The 25,425-nt window shown below is 33.5% G+C and overlaps 1 protein-coding gene across 1 annotated transcript in view; it reads right to left on the reverse strand.

The window, feature by feature from the left end:
• Pgant2 (polypeptide N-acetylgalactosaminyltransferase 2) overlaps window positions 1-25,425 on the reverse strand; it is a 129,247-nt gene that overhangs the window by 34,390 nt on the left and 69,432 nt on the right. The window contains exon 2 of the mRNA XM_077437156.1: window positions 3,982-4,211. Within this exon, the coding sequence (XP_077293282.1) occupies window positions 3,982-4,211 (230 nt within the window). The remainder of the gene's footprint in view (window positions 1-3,981; window positions 4,212-25,425) is intronic.

Below are 25,425 nucleotides of genomic sequence, written 5' to 3' on the forward strand. Positions count from 1 at the left end.
TCGTTCTCCTATTAATTATCCGTATAAATTTCATGATTCTCTTCTTCAGAGAGAATTATTTATATCTGATCTGGGAATAGTCTTCGAAAATAGTTGGAGTTTCAACATTCACATTGAGAATATCTGTGATAGGGCAACAAAAATCCTTGGATTCGTAATCCGTAATTCGTCCGAACTAGGGCTCACTGCCATTCGTCTCTTATATTGTACATTAGTTCGCAGTGTGCTCGAGTTTGGCTCCATTATATGGTCTCCCTATCAACTTCGTTACTCTCTAATGTTGGAACGAGTCCAAAGGAAATTCCTTAGGTTTTTATATCTGAAGACATTTGGATTTTATCCATATCTGTTCCCTAGTGCCTTTGTCTTGGGATCTTTGGGTTTCAACTCCCTGGCAAAGAGAAGAGATTTATTTCTTGGGAAACATTTCGTAAAATTACTTAGAGGAGAGATTCACAATCCCACTATCCTGGAGAAACTAAAATTCTGGGCCCCGGAAAATCGTAGAGTTTTAAGAAAACATGATATATTTTTACCAATTAGGGCTAAATCAAACGTGCTCATGAACTCCCCCCTCTCGAGAGCTGTTCGACTCCTCAACTTACTGGCACATTACTTGGACCTATTCGATGCCAGTTATGTTGAGTTGGTGGAACACATCCTAAATAGCACGATATAAATTTTTCAATCTTATTTCTTTGTTTTTATTTTGTGTACATATTTTTTACTTGATTTTTATTATTTTTTTATGATGTTTTTTTTTATTTATGATTTTTATTATTTTCTTATGTTTTTTTTTATTTATGATTTTTATTATTTTTTTTATGGTGTTTTTTTTGTAATTTTTATGATTTTTATTATTTGTATTAAAATCACATTGACGCTTTGGGGCAACCTGTCAAGTCTCTGTGGTATTGATTTTTTAAAATAAAATAAAATAAAATAAAATAAAGATATAGTCCTTAATTGAAATTTGCATATTAAATGACAAACTTCTCAAACATACATATGTATGTAAGCAAGTGTACTTTTCTTTGACTCAAACCCGCTCTATACATACATAAAAAAACAAAGTTCAAAAGCCTCTTAATTAATTTTATTGTTACATGGAACTCGTCCCGTAGTGTAATTTTGGTCGTACAGGATGTGAACGTCTGCAGTTTCACATTTGAATAGCCCTGTCGGCTAATTTGTGGAGGTGAAATCGCAAGGCCGTTCGCACGGAGAAAGAAAAAAAAACAAAACGAGATGTGAGAGATTCTCGGACATCGGCGGCGCCTCGCTTAACGAATAACGCAATCGTTATCATTATCATTATCGTTAACAACGGCGCGTCGCGGTTCCGGGAATAAGCTACATGAATCACGGACGAGTCGACGACTGTGCAATTCCATAATATTTATTCGTAATTCGTGAAAGTGGCAAATATGCAAGCGATGCAAGTGGTATGTGAAACCTCTTGTGTGGTATATGAAACCCCATAAATGGCAGTCTGATTCGATTCACAATAAGGTTTCGGCAGTGAGGTCTGTTTCTTGATTAGTTTCATCTCTCTAAATGTATTTATTTTTACAAAGATATGTATGTATGTATATGTCACAGTGAAATTATGTATATTTCAATTGAAAATATATTTTTACTGACGGTTCAGTGGAATCATAACCAGTTACTTTTTTAGGGTTGGTTTTATTCATTTAAGATTAGATTGTTAGGGTTGGTATTATTTAAGGGTTAGGATAGGTTAGGTTAAGTAAGGGTTGGCCCTATTAATTTAAAATTGGGTTGTTAGGTTTAAATTCATAGAGTTAAGAGGGCTGGACCCCAGCGCCTTGTCTATAAAAACGTATTAGACTTAGAGAGAAATTATTTTTTATATGCTATTTATATCCACGTGTTTTATTACAGGAGTTATTGTGTGTATGTCCGCGATGGTTTCTGTAAAATAAATCACCCAAAAACAGAAACGGAAACGGGAAAAACGTGAATGAGTGGCATTGCAACGCAATAACTTCAAATGTTTTTGCGTCGCCACCTGCGTTGTCAGGGTAAAATAAACAAATAATTGGATAATTAAAAATGTGTTCAAAGGGTTAGGATAGGTTAGGTTAACCATATTGACGTTTACTGGAAAGTAGACTTATATATTTGCTTTACTTTAATTGTTTAAACGCCTATAACTTAATTTTTTTTCACACTATATCTTATATAATTTGCATTATATGTAGGCTCTCATAATTCCATTTGAAAATACATATGAGCCGCTTTATTTGTTAGTGGCATAAGTCCACATTTCTTCATTTCAAGATATATTTCGCAAAATATTAAATATAATGTAAATATAATATAATTAAAATTCTATTGATAACTGGCTTACCTCGATAAAATAAACGAATATTTGTTATTAATCCACAATTATAGTCAAAATATGATTTTTCTAAGTGGAATTTTATTTAATTCTCATATAAAGATAATTTAATATATCATCCCTATTAATTCAATTCAGATTCGTGTAAATACGAGTAAACACTAGTACGAGCTTTTTGCTCGCAATTTTACCGATTTAAAGTTCAGCACACTTCCAATTAACCCTTTTAAACAAAAAAGAAAAATAGTGTGGTCAGAACACTGTCTCAATAAACATGTTTCAATAGAAAAAACTCAATATAAAATAGTATTAACAGTGGGAAAAAATCCCAAGTGAAAATACGTACTTTTGACTTTTGATTCGAACTGGATGACTACTTGGAGATATTTGAAAGCTGAAAAGTACTACAAATGGAAGATAAAATACCCGACTATAGATTACATTATTCATTTTGAACAGGAAATTGACAGATTTTTAGAGATCGACCGAACAACACCAAGATATAGAAAAATCGCGCGATTTATAAAACACATACATATATGTATCTCCGGATCTCGAGCCAATCAAAATTTTTTATTACCAGATTCGTGTTCACTGGCCATAATTCAATAAGAAAAGTCATATCTCGTCTCTGAACCAAAAAAAAAGTCGTCATTTGTCGAACAGTGTTATTTGACAGGTAGAATGGAAAATTGTAAAGAAGTACCTTATAATTTTTACAAGCCTCTTATTAGCTTTCTTTCGCTTTTTCGTCTGACAAAATTTTTATAATAATACATGAATTTTACTTTTAAGAACCACTTCGTGATAAATGTGCAGCTTTTTCGTGTCCGAAAATTTTATGACCGTTTTAATCATACATATCATGTATATGTACATATGTAACATTTTAGTTTTACAGTAAAGAATTAAAAAAAATATTACCATTAATAACCTATGCTTCACCTGTATGGAATGACGCCCCGAATACTATTCTTTCCAAGCTCCAAGTAATACAAAATAAATCCCTAAAAATAATTTATAATACACCCATATATACTAACCTGAAAAAAGTGCATGCCATATATAATATTCCGTTTGTTACAGACATTACTAACAAACTAACCAGTAGATTCTATGACAGAATCACTAATAACCATACTAACACACTTGTGAAGAGTCTCGGTGATTACAACAAAATGTCTATACCCTTCAGGTATAAACACAGATTACCTAAACACAATCGACTTTAGAGAGTCTTTAATTAATATTATTTATTAGATGTATTATGAACATTTATAAGGATTGTAAATAGGTTTTTGAGCTATTTTTCCTATTATGCTTTAGATTAACATTAGAATAATATAATACTGTGATTACTAACCAAATTAAATTAAATTGTAAAATAGAAAATGATCAGTAGATCAGTAGATATTAAAATAGATATAAGATGTATTGTGAACATAATTTCGTAATAATAAAAAGCATTTGAAAATCAAAATCAAAAAAAAAAAATTTTAAATATCGTGCGTTAAATGCGTTCCAAAAATCACATAGAAATATCGCAAAACAATCTAAACTTTTTATTACATTAGACTTCAACGAGCGTTACTTTTAGTATGAAAAGCGATACTTACATTGGATTTCTAGTATCCGGAATGAGCCTATCGCTGGTGAGGGCATCGGAAGCTGCTTGATTGAACCTGTTCCTGTGGTAGGGATCCTCTCCGGGTTTCAGGGATCCCCCAGCCACGTACCGTCCCTCGTCAAAGTAGTTCCATCCGTCCGTGGCGACGATCCCTGGACCGCTCGAGGACCCGCTGGTGGCGATCGCCGATCTGTCCAACCGAAGTGCGACATTTTCCTCCTGTAGGGACGAAAGAAAAGAAAAATGTACTCCATTACGTTTAGATCGAGCCGTTTGAGGTTTCCCTTTCGGGCCCTAAATTGGGGCTCGGGTTTGAGAGACGCTTTATAAATGGTTTACGGTTTGTTTGGGGACTACGTGCTTCGTGGGTGGACTTTGAATGAGCACATGAAAGGTTTTTTATCGTTTCTTTCAAATTTTCATATAAACACACATGTGTGTGTGTATAGATGTGTTTTGATGGTAAAAGTCCTAAATCAGAATGATAGATGTATATAAATGTCAATGTAAAAAAAACAAGTTGCACAACTTTATATATATATATGCGGTACATCTGCATGTTAAATTATTATTATTATATAGAATTGCAATACTTTTACGTTTTAGTTTGAAATGTTATGTAAAATTTGTGTGCTACTTGTAATAAGTGTATAATGATGTTTAATGCACAAAAAAAGCATCAATCAAGTCTCCAACGTTTGGTCAATGTAATGAATCCAATAAATTGTAAGAAAATATGTTTTTTATTATAAACTAGCTGAACGCGGCATGCGTTGCAATGCTACAATAACGCATGCAATTCCCGTTCCCGTTCCTGTTTCCATTCCCATTCCCATTGCTTGATGTGTTTCGATAAGTAAATGTTTCAGATTCAAATTAATATTTAATAATCGAATTAAACTACAGTAATGATAATTTATCGGGAAAACGCAGGCGGCGAACACATTTGAAATTATTCAATTGTTTTTTTATTTTACCCTGACAATGCAGGTGGCGACGACGCGATAACATTTGAAATTATTGCGTTGCAATGCCACTCATTCCCGTTTTTCCCGTTTCCGTTCCCGTTTTTGGACGATCTTTTTTACAGAAACCACCGCGGACATACACACAATAGCTCCTGTAAGTTTCATAACAATCGGTTGAATGGTATAGGAACGCATACGTGACAGACAGACAAACATTGATTTTTATATACAATATGTATGAATGTTACAGTGAAAGCATATTGCAAGTAAAAGTATATATTTTAACCAATTCAAGCAGTGAAAATGTACCAAAAAATAAATTTACAACGTTTAACTATATAAATTTAACCATAACAACTCAATCTTAAATTAATAGGGCCAGACCTTATTTAACCTAACCTATCCTAACCCTTAAATAATACCAACCCTAACAATCTAATCTTAAATTAATAAAACCAACCCTGAAAATGTAACTGGTTGTGATTTCACTGAAACGTGAGTGAACATATATTTCCACTTGAAATATAATTTCACTATGACATATGTATATATAGATTAAAATGCCGAGGTTCCATTTACCACATAGACGATTTAAAATACATGTACTAACTAATGTACTAACAAATGTATGTATATACATATGTATATGATATGAATATTTGAAAGGTTAGGTTGTTATTTTTAAATAAATATTGTATTAAAGTTTATTTTAGTTGAAGCTACCTATAAACTATAAAAAATGTTGTTCGTTCCAATTTAATGGCAGACATGATTACTGTGATAAATGTCAGTAGAGCAACAGTCACTTTGAGCAATGTTCTAGCAAAAAATTGAAACATCTCTTTCGAAGTCTATGGACCGATACGTATCCATCTTATGTTTACGAAATATCCAAAGAATTACTACCTTCAGTCATAATTAAATCCCAACGTATGTTTTTAAAGAAATAAAAAAATAACAGTACACAGAAATAGGCAATGGTCGGAGTGTGGCGGGATAACATTTAGTCAACTTTTTTTAATAAGAGTGAGGAGACAATGCGAATTGAATATCAGGGCTATGAATACTTAAACCGTTAGCGACAATAGCCTCGGGTGTGGTTGATGTATCATTTTCTTGCCAAAGCCACCCCGTTGAAATATCAACGGGCACAACACTAGTTTTGAATGAAATCCAAATATACCAGCAATGTTCAAAATATCATTGAATAGTAACAAGAATCTTATACCTCGTATTATATATTAGTAATAAAATATTTTAAAAATTGTTAACTTCCATGCAAAATAATACATCAGCATGTTTTGATATGCTAAGCGGAAGTATTTAAGTATTTCGATAGTTGTTGCCATTACCTACATTTTGTATTACTTTACCAGGAAATACATCCTGTATGAATTTACCGTCCCTATAGAAGTTTTTAAATGAAAAAAATATATGAAAATATAAATTTTCATAATATTCTCTACAGACGTCGTTTCACTTTAACAAAAGAAGGGACCCTTTTCCGTTATAATTTCAATTCTGACTCGCTCGTGCATTGTATCCTTATATTAGCATTCGACAAAGTCCTCCAGAAATATATATTTTGAGAATTCAATATAAAATTCGAGAGAATAAAACTCTCATAAAAGAATCACGTAGGAAAGAAGTATGTAGGTACATATTATAGATACAAGACTGTAAAAAGTGTAAGCGACTAGTATTAGATTACGTTCGAGAAGTCAAACGGAAAACGCCTTTTTCATACGCAATTGAAGAAGCGAACGAAAGTGCGAAATAAATTACAATCATATTTAGAAAATTCAGAAACATCGCAGATTTCAATCTCAACAAATTCGTTGGGAACTTTTATTTTTCACTACAAACAATTACATAAGTATTTTATTTCGCTGAATGCTAATTGTTTACGATGCACTAATAAAATCAAATGGTATTCTTCTATGGCGATTAATTGGGAGCGTTTCCCAAGCACATGGATTCGAAATGGAATCAAATGGCCGATTATATTTATATATTCGTATGCATGCATAAGTGGCGTGCGAGAAATCTTCAACAAAAATTGAATGTTACGCGGAATTGTGATAGAATTAATATGTGAAATACAAAAGATTCCGCTTATATGTACATGGTGCGTCCATTAGTCCAGTGAAGTTCTTATGTAATGTAAAATAGAAAGGCAAGTGCAGCGGAAAATACTTCGTGCTATCAATTATAAACGAATTAAGGCTTTCGTTCTTACCCGCGGGGTAGAAGAAGAGTACAAATTGATACTATCGACCGGGCCGGTGCCTTAAGAATGGGATTTTCGTTGAAATTTCTTTTCTTTCAATACTTTATATTTTGTATTTATGAAAAGGTAAATGATACTAATAAAATCGAACATCGAGTCTCAGATCTGCATACATTCTTTCACGTATTTTTGAGTCACTCTTAGCAGTCAGCCAAAAAGCCACGACACTATATTTTTTTGATTTTTATTATTACTAAATTATGTTCACAATAGATCTTATATCTATTTTAATAGCTACTGATCTACTGATCATTTTCTATTTTACAATTTTAATTTAATTTTGTTAGTAATCATAGTATTATATTATTCGAATGTTAATGTACAGCATAATAGGAACAAGAGCTCAAAAACCTATTTATAATACAATTCTTAAAAATGATCATAATACATAATATTAATTAAAGACTCTAAAGTCGACGATCTAAAGCAGATTGTGTTTAGGTAATCTGTGATTATACCTAAAGGGTAAAGACACGACACTATATAAAATATTTTAACCCTATGGATGCTGACCAACGCCGATCTTTAAACTTGTCTATTACGATTATTTTTCACCATCGTACTGGCGGATTTGATTTGAATATACCTACATATATACTGTTGACCAAACCACGCAAAATGGCAAAGTTTCAAAACGATCGGAAGAATGTAGGATATCAAATCCAAATGTTTCCAGACGAACGAGCGAAGGCAAACATAGAAGAGGCTTGTAGAAACAAGTGACATGGTTGAATTTTTGAATACACAATATTATTTTCATATATGTATTATTTGTGATTTACCTACTGCATAAATATAATACCATATTGAATCTTCATCCTTATATGTGGGTTTATTCATTTCATCACTTTTCGTTGCCATGGAAACATTCCCACCTAGCAGCTGAGACGGTTCAAATGCCTCATTAGCATTTTCATATTGAGAAACTTTGGTAGTATCATCGCAATTGCCTCATTTGAGTATATTCAACTATGTAGCTATGAAAATACCATTTATCCATCACTGACATAAAATGAGTAATACAAAAGAAACAAAAGAGGGTGCTTTAGAACTTTTGATTCTGAAATTCTTCAGCGTGGCTCGAAAGTAACCGAAACTAATCTAAAGAATCAACAGATACGTATCCTGAAGCTGGTCGTATACAAAAAATAAATAAAACAATGGTCCATTGTCGAGAGGCAATTATTTCGAGCAGGTTAACACAATGGTTCCGACGCTGACGGAAGAGTCCCTTTACAAAGAGAAATATTTATTATACGAAGAGAAAAGTGTTCCGCCAAATTTTTCACGTAAAACACACGTGTTAAATTCTTTCGTACATAAAAAAAAAACTAATAAAAACCATGAAAAAAGAGCGATTGATCTACGGCTCGTTTCAACGCACAGCTTCAAATCGCATAATGGACCGAATAAACGATCTCGATCAAAGGTCCAAATGTCTGAAATTTATCAAACTTGAAGTTCTTTATGTGAATTCACTTCAATGTATGGAGTCGACTTTTTACCCAAATGAGTCATTTTTGAGTGTTTTGACGATTTGTGTGAACTATGATTTAATTTTGTGCAGAATTGAAAGTTACATAGACATGAACGTTCTATAGCCAACTGGTTAACCTTGGTTCAGTGTGGAGTTGGTTAACTAAAATTTTACACGAAACGTGTGTATACCTACCTACATATGTTTTGAAATTGACGAATAAATTACATTACTTATTAGGCAGTGAGAGGATGAGTCCGATTTAATCAGTTTCTATGTATTGCAACATAATACTGGATTCAGATTCTATGCCGGATTCTATTGGAATTGAATGAGTTAGGCAAGTAACTTGCAAACCTGAGAAATTCTGTAAGGAAGAGACGTATCAAATGTGTGAATTTTCGCAAGATAAAGTTCCAATCATCATTCGAGTAAAGCCGGCGGGTCCGCATGCAGTCTACTCCACGCATTTCGATAAGGACCCAAATTTCGTCAGACGAAAAATCGAAAGTGAAATAAGAATCTAGTAATAAAAAAAAGCATGGTTGACAATAGTAACCATTTTTTATGTAAAAAAAACATCGTCCCAACGCCGATCTTTGCTCACGATATCCCAATTTAGACTGTAATTGAACTTTGAAAGGGTTCAGAGTACTTCAAAGATCTTTCCTTTGAACTCTTATATTATATATCTGCCAGATATGAAAGCTAGTTATACAATATGCAAGTGCATAAACTTGAAACTTTATCGCGTTTCAGGTTAACAATGGATAATGAGGAAACAACACCTAGTGGATTATGAACTATAAAATGGCCACGTGACCAATTTCCATCAATCAAAATGGACTCGATGTACTCAATACATATTTTATTGAGACTAACAATATACAGTGTACTTCTTTCTACACTATTCGATCGTGTGACAGTAAGCGGAATACAATACGAAAATACTTCCTAGGAAGATATTGCGTGCATACAATGACGACAAATCAAACCGTCCGACTTCCCGTCAATTCTGACGGACGCGTTATTAAATCAAAAACGCGAAATTCTCCCCCTGTAATTAATTTTCTACATTTGCGAGGGGAGCGAACGTCACACGTAATGTTACATATAATATGTATATAGGTATGTATGTATAATAGTAGGTACGGTATGTACCTAACTTTTAGATACGCTCTGCTAAGCGCACGACGTTCGCTCGAACCCGACAGTAATTAAATAGTAATTACATTACTTTGCATAACTATGTATACATAGTACATAATATGATAATATTAAATAGAATTCTAAACCTAATTGAATGTATGTATTATACCTATGAATACAGTCAAGAAGTGTTGAAATTTGATGTTTTTCAAGGGATTACTAAGCCGAGCAACTAACTTGGTTGAAGGCGACCAGACCAATGTATGCAGTAAGATGGTGCACTTCTTGGTCGCTCTTATTTTCATACATTTTTATTTGTCGCGACAAGTCGGCTGACTAAGTTGCTTGCAAGTCGCTCGGTGTGGCCCGGGTCTAAGCTTTGTATTGAGGGGTGCAATCTCGGTGATTAGTTGCCGGCGACCACATAGTGAAAAAACTATTAACACAGATTTTTGGTCGTTGTTGATTGCCCGAGTTGGTTGATCAAAAGTGACCACAAGTAACTACGCTTGGGCAACAAAGTCCCTCGCAGGTAGGGTTGCCAGATGGTATCCAAAAGGAGGACATGTCCTCCTTTTCCATGTTTTGTCCTCCCGTCCTCCCTTACCTACTGTAAGTCCTCCTTTTTGCTAAACATCGGGCGGGACTGGCGGAACATAATTCCGTTCTGGAAATTTCAAAGATACTTCAATCCGTACTTCATATGCTTCGTAATCGAAGAAAACAATTTTTTGCCACTAAGCGTAAGAGAACAGCTTCGTGATAATGATGAAGCCGAGTCCATTTCCAACGAATTTTTCAGTGTTTACGAGGCTTGTGAAGATTACTTGATGGAATGGATGATACCCTTGGAAGATTTCAAATGTTTTGAGTAGATGACATTGCTGAAAGAGAACGAAAACCTAAAATATGATGATTTAGTTTCATGCATTGAGTTCTTGAGCATCAGAGGTGTAGAGATTGACGATGTTAAGCTACACGATCAATTTTTTAACTTGATTTAATTTCTTAAATCAAAATCAGATGAAGATGAAGCATATTATGATTTAAAGTTGCACGAGCAGTGGACAATCTACTTCAAAAGTGTTAAAAACATTGAATGTTTCTCAGAACTGCTCAAGATCTGCGAGTTTTATTTTTGTATAAGCGCACATAACGCAAATGTGGAAAGAGTTTTTTCACTGATTAATACTCAGTGGAGCAAAGAGAGGAATAGACTTAAGTGTGCAGTCAGTTAAATCTTTAATTCTTACTCAATACAACTTCAAAAACATGACATATGAAGATTTTTATAATTATTTGTTAAAAAACCAAGAACTTCTTTCCAAAATTGGCAGCTCAGCTAAATATGATGAAAATAAAGTAAAATAATATAAAAAAATCGTTTAATTTCTGAATGTCCTCCTTTTTTACAAAAAATCCTCCTTTTTAGACCCATCTACCCTCCTTTATCAAATTATCATCTGGCAACCATACTCGCAAATCACCCGGTGTAGCCCGGCTCTAAGACCCCTGCTACACTGAGCGACTTAAGGCGAAATCACACACGGCGGGACGTGGTACATGATTTTTTTAAAATACTTTTAAAAGTGCGAAAAAAATGGGCATCCTTTCATGCGATACCCAGTACATTCATGCGATGCCCGGTACACAGCGTCAAAAAAAAAGACCCCCTGGGTGTGTTCGGTAAAATTGTATTATTGTATTTATCCTTGTTTGACAGTGATCGATAACGGTTTTAAGAAATATAGGAAAACATGCCACATGCCACATCCCACGCTGTGTGATTTCGCCCTTATGACCAATTTATTCAGTTAGGGCGAAAACCTACTGAGTGTTATGTGTTTTTTTTACTGTGTACTTTTAAACATGATAAAAATACGCAGCACCCTAGCCCATATACATTGTACACAGTCCCAAAAATCACCCCCTGGAGAGTTTTCGGTGATATTTTATCTTTGTATTTATCCTTGCTTGACAGTGATCGATAACTGTGAATCCCATATTTGAAGAAGCGTAGGCGAAACTTGTCGTTTGCAGATGGATATGCATACATGTGCGACACATACCATCCAGTGTGCTTTCGCCCTTAGTTCATCCATGAATCATCCTCCAAATTTCACATCTAAACGTCAAATCGCAATGATCAAAATTGACCTACAAAAGTTATTGAGCCAATAAAAAAACACACCTGCAACAATTTCCAAAATTATAATATGAAATTACACATGTATAACAATAGCATGGCATGGAAATTCAACACATGTGAAAAACTAGCAACTCTGATCTCGGTTGCATATGGATATGCATACACGTGCGAACTCCCAAACATATACACTCTGTAGGTGCAACTGCAACTGAATTCGGTTTGGGGAACCCTCACTGTGAAACGGTCACGGCGGTGAGCCAAAGGACGTGGCGTCCCGTACCACTCAGCATGTTTTCGTCCTTAGATGGGGCGTGCCACACCCGTCAACTTATTAGTTGCTCACATTTCCATACATTTTTTCTGGTGGCGCAATTAGTCGGCCGACAAAGTTGCTCGGCCTAAGGAAGTCTTACTTCTACAGTGTGCGTGTATAAGCGCTCGAATTTTTAGCGACTCCAACTCCACAGCCTTGATGGAAATGAAAAGTCGGACCACACTAGGTCAGGTTTGTGAGATACGTGCATATGTAATTCTCTAGCTTAAATTTTTGAAATGTGCGTTATGAAAGATCCACTTTTAAAAACTGAATTTCAAAGCTGATCCGCGATCACATCTTGGTAAAAGATTCGTCGATAAATCGAAGAGGATCGATTTCGAAATGGCAACCGTACATTAAACATTAACGATATCGGCATCCATCAATAACGATCGAAAGCAAAGTATCGCTCGTAAGCTCAACTGAACCTTTCCTTATGACCGGCAGCCATCACTCTTCCAACATCAGAGGAAACGAATATATAAAAATGTATATATGTATAATAAAAAAAAAACAAGAGCATTAGTTCATTTTCTCCGCCGATAAAGTCCATATATCCCGCTGAGAAGTTGGCACCGATCGAACGGTTCGTAAGAGAAGCAATTGCTGTGTCGTAATATTTATTCTTTCTCCAGCGGCGAAAGTGGACGAAGGCCATTGATCAGCCGATTCGCATTGACGAATCGGTCGAGTGCGAATGTCAATGTGTCAACCGGCACAATGGGGTCCCCATTATCGCGAAAATATAATAGGCGTCCATTAAAATCCGTCCGATCGTTCTTGAATTAGGCATATCATACATACGAGGCGGTACTCAAAAGTAACCGGAATTTTGCCTTTGAAAACAGATCAGCCAAGAGATATAAGGATATATACAGACCAGAATTTATTCGATTTTCCCGATGGTTACGAGTACGTTTATCGCTGTTAACAAAATCTGGATTGTTATTAAAATCCAGATCGACCGTCTCCTGTTAGAATAAGTTAATTAGAATAGACTAGTGGTTAGCATATAATGCTTTGAACAGAGTGGTCGCGGGTTCAAATCCAACTGGTTTCTGATGGCCAGACCTTGGATTTGTGACTCCAGGTCGATCGTTTCCTATCAGAGTTTGCTAATTTTCATTTAAACGGTTCCAACAAATTGGCAACCTTACTCATTTTCTCGCAAAATCTTGAGTTTTCAATAATTTAGAATTTTGCTAAATTGTATGAAATGCTTCTAATTTCAAATTTGAGTGTAAATGTCTCTGTGGATATTAATTGATATGTATGTATGTACTTTGTATTGTATAATACTAATATTTGTATCAAAATGTACAATATTTCTGGCCAGGAGGGCGCATTAGGGTTACCTGTAAAGCGTTCCTGGTATAAAGTGAACATAAAATAAATGAATTTGTAATTAATATAATTTTTTAATGTGTTTGGATACGTACTCTAGGCAAGAGTGAAAAACGTGAATATCGGATTTTCATCGATGGACCTAGTAGAGAATTTTAATCATATCAAGGGAACATTTAATAAAAAAAATCATTGATTTTAAATATTTCCTGTGCCTCCAACCAATCGCTTTATCTCGACAAAAATATCGAAAAAGTATTTTTTTTTTCATATACATATGTATCTCTTTTTTAAGAATATTTAATAGATTTTTTTTACTATTACAAAAAAAAAGAATTTATTATCAACCTACTTCTTCTAGTGCATTTTCCGTTACCGGACGATAAAAATCATGTTTCCAATGATAACTTTGTTGGCTGCCACCCGGAACATTGCAATGGTATTTTTGGTTGAACCACTGCCTCAGGTTTTTCTGCCAGGACGTCCTTCTTCTTCCGGAACCTCTACTTCCGCAGATCTTTCTTTGTCGCATTACGTGACCAAATTATTCAAGTTTTCGACTTTTAACGGTCTCGTCGATGTCTTTTGTTTTCTTCAATTGAGACAAAACACACTCATTTGTAACCTGATCTGTCCAGTTTAAACGTAGAATTCTTCTGTAGACCTACATTTCCACATACTAAATTTTATTTAAGTCAATTATGATAAATTTTGACTGATCAACGAGGATTCCACGTTGCAGTTTTGCTCGAGTCCGCATACAGAGTCGAAATGCGTGTTTGCGTATACAATGTATTTGCAAAATAAGCGTTTTTTTTTACTTAACCATGATTTTTTTTGCGTTCCCGTGATTATTGTTAAAATAAAAGTAGAAAAAACTGTAGTCAAAAAATGTATAATCAACGTGGTGTGTGCAGGTGCGTTATCATGGTGCAAGTTACCTAAAATTGAAGACTTACCGCTTTTAAATTGACTTTTCATTCGTAAGGAAAGAATTGCAAGTAAACAACCCCTTTGACATTTACAAAATGTCAAAGGGGTTGTTTGCATGGTCTTCATATTGGATTTACATCATTTTTGGTATATTTTTGATATGGAAAACTGGAGATTTTCACCTGCTTGATTATAAACCTAACATACGACCGGTTTCGTCGTAAATTTCCACATTAAAAAACATAAAACGCATATTCTTCTAACGGTTTCAGAATAATTTAGAGAACTGGAGAAAATTTTGGGTATGAAAAAAAGTATGTTTAGCGAGATCTTTATGTGGGTGATTAAATTATGAATTTTTTAATAAAAATTCCGGTTACTTTTAGTTAAACCCTCGTATATCGACCGTATGATATTATTGAAAGAGCTTTTTGATGTATTGATACGCTAATTGAATTGTGTGTACGTAACATACGAATTATGCCAATTTATATATACATACATACTTACATACAGACATACATATATTATACATCGTGTGACGTCTTATTAAATTAATTTTAATTAGCAGATTTCTGCGGCTGAGTGTGGAATAAGGCATTGATAAGGTTAAAGGTGATATGTATATAAACAGTTTAAATAGAGTTCCTATTGCTTGAATAAATATTTAATAATTGATAAATTAAGCTTGGGCAATGCCGAGGTTTTCTATTTATATAATAAAATATACAAATCCTTGATGGGATCAAAATGAATCAATTTTACAAAAACACTTTCAATTTTATGTACATATTAGTAAAAGGTTAAATAATATGTTAAAATTATCATGTAGGCGTATTTATTGATTGATTTTGCCTTTGCATGTTATGATATCTCGTTTTCCGGATATTTGATACAATACTGGAATGGTTTTGTAATTGTATATATGTATATTGATTATATGTATGTAAGTATTTTATGTTGAATTGGAATTATTATTAAAATTGTTCTCTCAGGCTGATTTCAAATGAATAAGCACGGAAAATGTTTGCAAAGTTTTGGGGATACTGAATTATTATTATTAACAATCTTATTCTGTTATCTAAATATAAGACGGAATGTTTCATAAAATCATATTTGTAGAATCGACAGTACATATATATATAAAATCAACAAGCTAGTCTATTTTTTAATTATTGAATCATTTACATAAAATTGATTCACAACAATGGATCAAGCAGCTAATGTGAGTTGGTTCCATTTGGCAAAAATTACATCCATATATGAAAAGTATATTTCCTATTTATTTAAAGCCGTACTAAAGCGTAAAAAACAATATGTGAACTCATCCTTCAAAAGCACGCTTTTCAGTCGCGATTTTTCCGGAATTTCCACGGAAAAGCCCACGCGTGTAATTAATTCACGTCGGTTGTCAGAATCGTTTGCTCTCAATTTCATTCTCACTCCTCCATGACTAAGATGAATGTTGTTGCGTGCGACCTGACGCAATTTCCCTACAATTTTCCAACTGGAAAAGCGTCAACTACGCCCTTTCGCTAATCTACATAAGCACACACTTTTTATAGTATACACAATTCGAAACAGGATATCGTTGGCATTTCAATACATACAAATGAAATAATATTTATTTGTATGTATGTACATATGTACATATGTACATATATTATTCTGCTATTCAAACCCATAGTATTATATTTCAAATTTGGTATATTCTAAGTAGATATATTTGGTATATTATTCCCCAACTAGCAAACAGAAGCATTATGTAGGAGCTATGCATTGGTGATTCTTTAGTTTTTAATATATGAACATATATACATATGTACATATATATATATATATATATATATATATATATATATATATATATATATATATATATATATATATATATATGTATGTATATATATATATATATATATATATATATATATATATATATATATATATATATAAATATATATATATATATATATATATATATATATATATATATATATATATATATATATATATATATATATATATATATATATATATGTATGTATATAAAATTATTTTAATTTTATTATATATGAACCCATTTTTACATTACAAATACCATTATATTTATACTATAATGTAGCGTATGCTAAAAGGAGCCGCCGTTATAATTGGTTATCTCCAGGCTTAAGTGCAAGTCGGCTAAACAATGAGAGACCCCCGAATGCACTTAGTGGCGATAGCGGCACTCGGTCGCATTCCCGTGGAGTTCTTAGAACTGACAACGCCAAAGCGTGGGACTGCACATCCAAGTACGTGACTAAACAATGGGGAAGTAACCGGACGTCGAAGATGTCCTGAGCGACCTGTCCTTTATAAGGAGGTACTTAGACCATATCAAGACATTCTGCACGGAGCACTGCCAGTGCGTGTATCTCCTTAATCACCAATAAATGCTGTGAAACGAATTTGGCCTTTTACTTGGATCCTCCACCCACCCCTACGCATCAATATCATTCTGACATCTATGGATAAATTCGATATACAGCAAATTTTTACAAAGTACATATGTACTAGAAATTTGAATTTGACAGTAACAGGGATTGGTTGCCAATTTGGTGGAAACGTTTCAATGAAACCAGATAAATTTAAATTTAAACCAATTGAGCAATTTATAGAGCATCATTGAGACATCTATGGATAAATTTGACGCACATTTTTGTAGCATTTTATAAATTGTCAAATTCGAGATGTTGAAAGCTTGAATTCGGCGAGAAACAGGACAGGATTACCAATTTGTTGGAACCGTTTCAATGAAATCAGATAAATTTGCAAACACTGATAGGAAGCAATCGACCTGGAGTCACATACATATGTATATCCAAGGTCTGGCCAGCAGCATGGGCCAGATAATGAATCCATGACTCTTTAGTTGAAAGCATTCTGCGCTAACCACTAATCTTTGTTGCTCTTTTATAACCACTAAATTAGAATATAGCCAGCAGTATGGCTCAATGGTAGCGTGTATGTTTAGCACCAAGTGATCAGTGGGTTCGATCCGCTATACTGCTGGTTAGATTTGGGGGTATTTCTGACTCCGAATCGATCGTTTCTTATCAGAGTTTGCCAGTTTTAGCTGATCATTGTTGAAACGGTCCCTCAAAATTGGCCAAAAAAATCATCGTTCCTGTTGTCGCAAATCTTCTGTATTTATTGTGTGTACAATTTGTTAAAATTATGTACAAATTTAAAATCCATAGGTGTCTCAATGGATTAATTATTTAATTAATTAATTGATAATTCGTGTTCTTCAGCTTATGGAAATACATACAGTGATTTATGTAATAATAAAATACTGCATTGTTTGTAATTAATTGTTGCATTGGGGTATTCCTGTCAAGTCTTCCTCGTATATACATATCTATGTATAAATAAATAAATAAGACACGGCACGCACTAGTTTTCATACATAGGCCTGGAAATGCCCGGCTTTGTCAGGCAACGCCTGCTAGTTTGTAATATAATAATCTATACAGCATCACACAATAGCCACTAACTAGGTGAGAGCGCAATCGACAAATTACCACACTGCGAACGGAAGCTGTTTTTATCAGATTCGGATTGTGGTTTCGATATAATTATACGTATGTATATACATATGTATAATATATATTTATATTAAGAATGTTCTCGCTCGTCGTAATTGTCGTCCTTTCTGCATTAAATGCGACAGTGCGAATAGTTTGCGTCCTCGGTTTTAGAATTTTAGTTGACCCATTCATTGGCACGGAAATTTGCTTTGTTATTTGAAATACAATAGCAAAACCGGACACAAGGGAATCCGTCAACGAAATTCACGTTTGTGTCTGAATGTGATCATATGTAAAGTGATGATAATAGAATAACAAAAAGATGAGCTTCAATATGATGTGGTGTAATCACCAATTTGTCATTTTTTTTATAGTTTACAAGCTAGTCCAATGCTCGCCATTGTACGATGAGATGAGATTTAGATAAAAAAAAAATACATAAAAGGACTCTCACTACTTCATACTTCAAAAAACCCATATACGGTATGAGCTGAGGCACATTGAAATAATATTACATTACATATATACCAAATTTGGTAGTCTTAAGTTGGAATCTCTAGGTTTTAGCGAACAAATACATGACAAAACCAGTGGCGTGGACTAGTGGTTAGCATATTATGCTTTTGAGCAGAGTGGTCACGGGTTCGAGTCACACTAGAGTCCCTCTGCTGGCCAGATCTTGGTTTGTCACTCCCGGTCGATCGCTTCTTATCAGAGTTTGCTAATTTATCTGATTTAATTGGAAATGGTTAAAAAAAAATTGGCAATTTCTCGCAAAATTTGAGTTTACAGTATCTCACAACTTGGTGATAGTTAAAATCAGAATTTTTCAATTTTTCTGATTTTCATTGAAACGGTTCCTGTAAAATTGACTTTTCTTCTCCAATTTTCTATTGCAAACCTTGAGTTATTGTTATATCTCAGGTTTCGCCAGATTTCTCTCCATATATAATATGTCTCTGTGTGGATGTTTATTGAATATAAAAATTCATATTGTTACATGAAAAATGTAATTGATCGCATTGTATACGATGTTTGTAATGTCCGACCATAGATGTCAGGTATTGTTTCGATGTATGTTATAATTATGTATTTAATAAGTGTATATATGTATATGTCTTAATCTGTTTAGCACACCCGCCGCTTTGGAGCAATCTGTTAGGCGAGTGTGCATGATTAATTGAAAAAAAATGATGTAAAAATTTGTGCACAGATGTCTCTATGATGATTGTAGTGTTTGATGATGAATATATTGTAATTGGCCTTAATTATTTGTAATTAAATACAATATTGACAATCGATGTCGTATTAATAAAATGGGTGTATACCTGTATAAATAAAAATAAAAATAAAATTCTTTTTATATATGTATCTATATTCGTACAATTCAATTATTTTGTTTTGATTGAAATTAAGTGCTTGGTTTAGAATTTAGCAGTGGGTGAAAATTCGGCGAATGATTCAGAGTTGGTGGAAATTTCCCGGAATTTCCGTGTCTAATTCAAATATTCTGTAGGAACAATATTGTTTGTTTTCGAGTGGCTTGCGGTGTGTTTACATACATACATAGATACATATTAACTTGAATACTAATCCGTGGAAATGTTATTTAATGTCATACTTCTGAGTGTTCGCATATGCAAAATATAATTTTAACAATAGAAATGATTTTTATTAATGCTGTGATAATTTAGACATACATTGTACATATTTCAATAATAAACTGTCTTCAATGCAAGTTCCTTTTACTTTTATTTTCTTCGAGTATTTTACTTGCTAACATTTCAATGGGTGGTTTTGAAGTGGAATTGATACGTGACTTTTGAACTTTTGTACACTTTGCTCTCAAAAAACGTGGTTATTTTAAAATGATCCCAATACTCTGTGATGGAACATAAAAGCAGCTTTAATAAAATCAATTTATTCAAAATGTGGAGTCATCACCTTTACACTCTAAGGACGCGATATGTATATGTACATATGTATATATGTGTGTTATCGAAGTACTATGTCATTGAACCGTAAAAAACAAGTTTTTATAGTAAATGTTTTTATATAATATTGATAACGATAATAGGGGAAGCCTTGTTGAATCATTTCGTCAGATGATTGAGCTGAATGATTAAGACCCAGTCGAAATCGTAATATTTCAATCGGAACATCTCCCAGACATTTGCTGACAAACACTTAACGAATGAAATTTTTGATTGTTAAAACTTGTTTTTAATTTGAAAATAAGAAAATATGTATAAACCGTTATACGTTTTCTGCCATTGAATGAATGAAATACGCAGATCGATAATATCTTATTGAATTTTCAACTCAATATATTTTAAGCTTAGAAAACTTCAATTATTGGATTTAATTGTTGAAACACGCTTAGGAGTACCTCTTGAAATAATCGCAAATTAAAACGACTAAAGAGAAAAAGCGTAGACTATATCGAATTTTACAATTTTTATTCAGAAAAAGTATTATTTTCCATTATGTTCATTTAAAAGGTTTTTATATACAGCTCATATTTTTCGAGATAAAGAGTACGAAAATTTTGCAAAAAAATAGGATTAATCTTTTTTTCCCATTTTTATTTATCTCTGTTTATAATTTACTAGTGGTGCTACCCGGCTTCGCTCGGTAAATGGAAATTAAATGAATGACCAATCCAGCCAATCAGAAACGACTTTGATTTATTTTAATTTAATTTATTTCTGATTGACTGGCAGTCAATCAGAAATAAATTACAGATGCCGTTTCGGTTTTATATTTTATTTTGTTTTTATTACATTTTATACCAGGAAGGCTTTATAGGTAAATCCAATGCGCCTTCCTGCCCAATTTTTAATTACATAAGTCGCTGAATTACGAGACACTGAAAAAAAAAATCTATGAATTTTACATAAATTTTATTGTACAATAATCATACTCAAATAATGGTGACATGATAAGTAGGAAGGTTTTTAGCCAATTTTAATCAGGAACCGTTTCAACAATGAAATCAGAGAAATTGGCAAACTCTGATAGGAAACGATCGACCTGGAGTCACAAATATCTTGGTATGACCAGCAGCACTAGAGATATACTCAGAAAAAGTCTTTTCAATCGAGGTCAGTTAGGCAGAAGCTTAACGACCGAGCTATGCTGCTGGCTATCTTATATATGTATGAGATAAGATTACTATTATGTTTAATAAAACAATTGCATTGTAATAAAAAAAAACCTCTATCGGGTACCTCACAAACCTCGCAAAATGGCAAAGTTTCAAAGCGATCGGAAGAGATTTAGGAAAGTAACACTTATCGTTGCACAAGTGAAACTAAGAAAAACTTTTTTAAAAATATAGTAATTGCCTGCAATATCTTTATATTTTTATTTTATTTATCCCTTTGTAACGAGGACATGTAGAGGGGTTTCCAAGATTGGAGTAAAAGACGAAGCAGTAGTGGTAGTGGTAGTTTATCATTCTTGATCCGTCAGCCTGCTGGCTCCGAATGATCCACGGATCAAAACTGCCGAATCTCATACCCATTGGATACAATCCGCACACAGAGATTTGTTGCGAAACATTATTGGTTATACGGCCTTTTTTGCACGATCGCGAGATTATAAGATTAATGATGTTTAGCCAGTCTACGAGTACTACTCTATAAATTAGAAATAAATTTAAATAATTAAAAATTTCATTCGGTGAAACATCCGCTCGGTCAATTTTCCGTCAGCGAAATGTCCGGAACGAAGCGTAAAGTAAAGCATTTTTTTTAATACACCTCTATTTATAACATGAAATATTAAATAATGAATGTACTCATAATGTTAATGAATACGAAATGAAGTAAAAAATATTTTTAATAACACATAAAAAAATATAAAAGAGTTTTTACCAGAAATTGCGGACGTTAATGACTTCAATGAGTATTTAGCAGAAATTCACTACAGCGAATTCGCACAAGATTTACAGGTATTTTTCGGTATAAAAATAATTTCACATTATAATCACCAACTTTCATTTTAAACTCGATGCAATCAAGTTTTAAATGAAATAAATTGCATATTCAATAGCTATCGAATTAAATACACTACCAAAACTGCACTGACGAACAATTTATTTATTTTATTTATTTTATTAATTGAAAAATCAACAGACAGGATGTACAGAGATAGGTATAAAAAAAACAAAAAGTAAATAAATAATATATGTAACATCCGAGTCCAATAATAGATTTTTACAAAAATGAAAAAGATAAATATAAGGAAAACAAATTAAAAAGTAAAGAATAAAGGCATGACAAAATATGTAGTACATTGCATAATTAAACTATAGTATTAAAATATTTGGAAAAGGTTATAAGATAGAATATAAGAAGAAATTGAAATTTACAAATATAAAAAACAAATGAAAAAGGTAAATACAAAATAAACAAATGAAAAGGAAAAGAATGAAAGCTATAATATGATTAAATAGCACATTACATAACTAAACTAAAGTATAAAAATAATGGAAATATTGAAAAAATAGAATAGGAGAAAAATTTATAACATTGTAAACATTCCACTCTGATCTATGTAAGTTACATATTTAGACGTGAATACAACGAACATGAAGAACGCCACCACGTCGCACACGGACTCTACTTCATATCGCATGCTTTATACAAAAATAAAAAATGTCCCTATACGCAATACAGAACATACGACAGTTCAAAAATAACTATGTATTATATTCCCGGTGAACGTTTTCAGTTATGCGAGTACGTGAGATATTTACACATTAGGTATTACATATGTGTGTAATATATATGTAACATATCGAGTATAAAGGAGAGTGCTTTGCGTGCGCTCGAAACGAAAAATAGCCTCCATTTTTTATTATCTTATTTTAAAATTCCGAATATAAAACCCTCTAGGTACACTTTTGAAGCGTTCGTGCGAATAAAAATGAAAAAAAAAAGAATTGAAGTGAACCCCAATATATTATTACATACACGACAATTTAAAAGCTCGATTCGTTCGAAAGCCTATCGGACGGGTGAAAGTGGACTTTTGACGTATCGATTTTATTTTCAATAAAAATCCAACTGGAAAAGGTGGAAAAATCCTGACCGATGAGATTTTACGATGACGTGTGTGTGTGTATGTGTGTAGTTACACTCGAAATAAACGCAATGACACTGTTCTTATGTCTGTATGCAGGGCGGAGACAATATTTGGACCAGGTCCAATTGAAAAGTGGCAATTTGAATCTGCGACAAGTTTGACCTTTAAATTCCGATTGAATGCATGTATTACATACAGTCGAATTCTTTTCCTTTTATTTTACAGGTTAATGGTTTCAACGAGTATTGCATCATAACAAGCAGCGTGGACTAGTCGTTAGCATATGTACTGTTACATATGTACCTTGCTTATCAATGACAGAAGTGCCGGACTTTGCCCAACCCAGTGTTATGTACCTCGCCTATCAATGTAGTTGACTAACCAGTAGGGATGAGACACACCATTGATTTGTGGCACACCTAATTTAATAAGCCAGCAGCATAGTTCGGTCGTTAAGCTTCTGCCTAATACCGAGAGGCGCCGGGTTCGATCCCATGAGCTGACCTCGATTGAAAATAATTTTTCTGAGTATAACTGTAATGCTGCTGGTCAGACCTGGATATTTGTAACTCCAGATCGATCGTTTCCTATCAGGGTTTGCTAATTTTCTCTGATTTTGTTGTTGAAACGGTTCCCGATTAAAAATTGGCTAAAAACCTTTCTATCTACTATATCACCACTATTTGAATATGATTGATGTACAATAAAATGTATGTACAATTCATAGTTGTCTCGTTAATTTGCGAGTTTTTAGTGTCTCTTAATTCAGTGACTTGTATAATAAAAATGCTGTATTGTTTGTAATTGGCCAGGAAGGCGCATTGGGGTTTACCTGCTAGGCCTTCCTGGTATAAAATATAATAAAAAAATAAAAATAAGTAGCACCATTGATTTGTGACACACCTGATTTAATAAGTAGCACCATTGATTTATAGCACACCTTAAACACTGACTAACCGAAATTGTACGACACGTGTCTTCAACGCTTCATTGTTTTAAAGAAGAGTATATAATATTTATTTAATTTATTATTTTAAAATAATAACAACAATAAAATGACCAGTGTGACCTGACAGGTTGCCCCAAAGCGTCACACCGGTCTTACAAAAAAAAAAGAAAAATAGAAAGAAAATAACAAGGAAAAGGCAATAAAAATTCCAATCATTCATCTCATTCAAATAGTCTCGTATTGAATCTCAAGAAACTAACCAGCTCATCAACATGACAGTTGAACAGGTCAAAATGCTCATCAATCACATTAAGGAACCGGACAGCTTCCACCAGTGACGAGTTCTTGAAAGTAGACGTTCTTGCAAAGATAGGTTGAAAGAGTCGTCGATTACGCAGCGCTCTACCGGTCTCAGGAGCCCAAAACTTAAGCTCTGATAAAATCGAAGGATTGTTAACAACTTCATTTAAAACTCCAAATAAGTATTTGGAAATGGCAACAATCCTTCTAGAAGCCAAAAAATTAAAGCCCAAGGTACCTTGCAGAAACGCTGTGGGAAATAAATACGGATAATACCCATACTTTTTCAAGTATTTTTTCTTCTGGACTCTTTCTATCAATAGAGATAATTTAATTTCAGTAGGACTCCAAATTACAGACCCAAACTCCAATATGCTCCGGACAAGCGAACAATAAAGTAACACCATTATATTCGGATCTTGGAAGTAGTGAAAATTGCGCAGAACAAATCCAAGCATTTTGGTAGCCCTACAGCACATAGATAATATAAACTCATTACTGTTAGAATTTAAGTTAGTCATCACCATTGAGACTCTGAGAGTGACAGTCATCCCCATCGAGACTCCGAGAGTGGTAGTCATTAATATCGACCCGGCAAGTGACGGTCTACACAGCAGCAGAACAAAGTAATTAGTGAAACAAAGTTCTACATATCTCATTTTAAATTCACCATCGTTCCATAATTAAATCTCCAGTTTTCGAATATATCTAACAATAACATAAATATACCGCTTTTTTGATAATAAATAAACCTTGGTTTGTTAACCAAGTAACGTAAACAATATATAAACTGCGTTTTGGAACATGACAGTACATGCTTTCAAACATAGTGGTCACAAGTTCAAGCCCCACTGGTTGCTGCTGGCCACACCTTGGTTTGTGGTTCCAGGTCGAT

This window comes from Arctopsyche grandis, chromosome 8, assembly GCF_051622035.1.
Source record: "Arctopsyche grandis isolate Sample6627 chromosome 8, ASM5162203v2, whole genome shotgun sequence".
NCBI classification, from domain to species: Eukaryota; Metazoa; Arthropoda; class Insecta; order Trichoptera; family Hydropsychidae; genus Arctopsyche; species Arctopsyche grandis.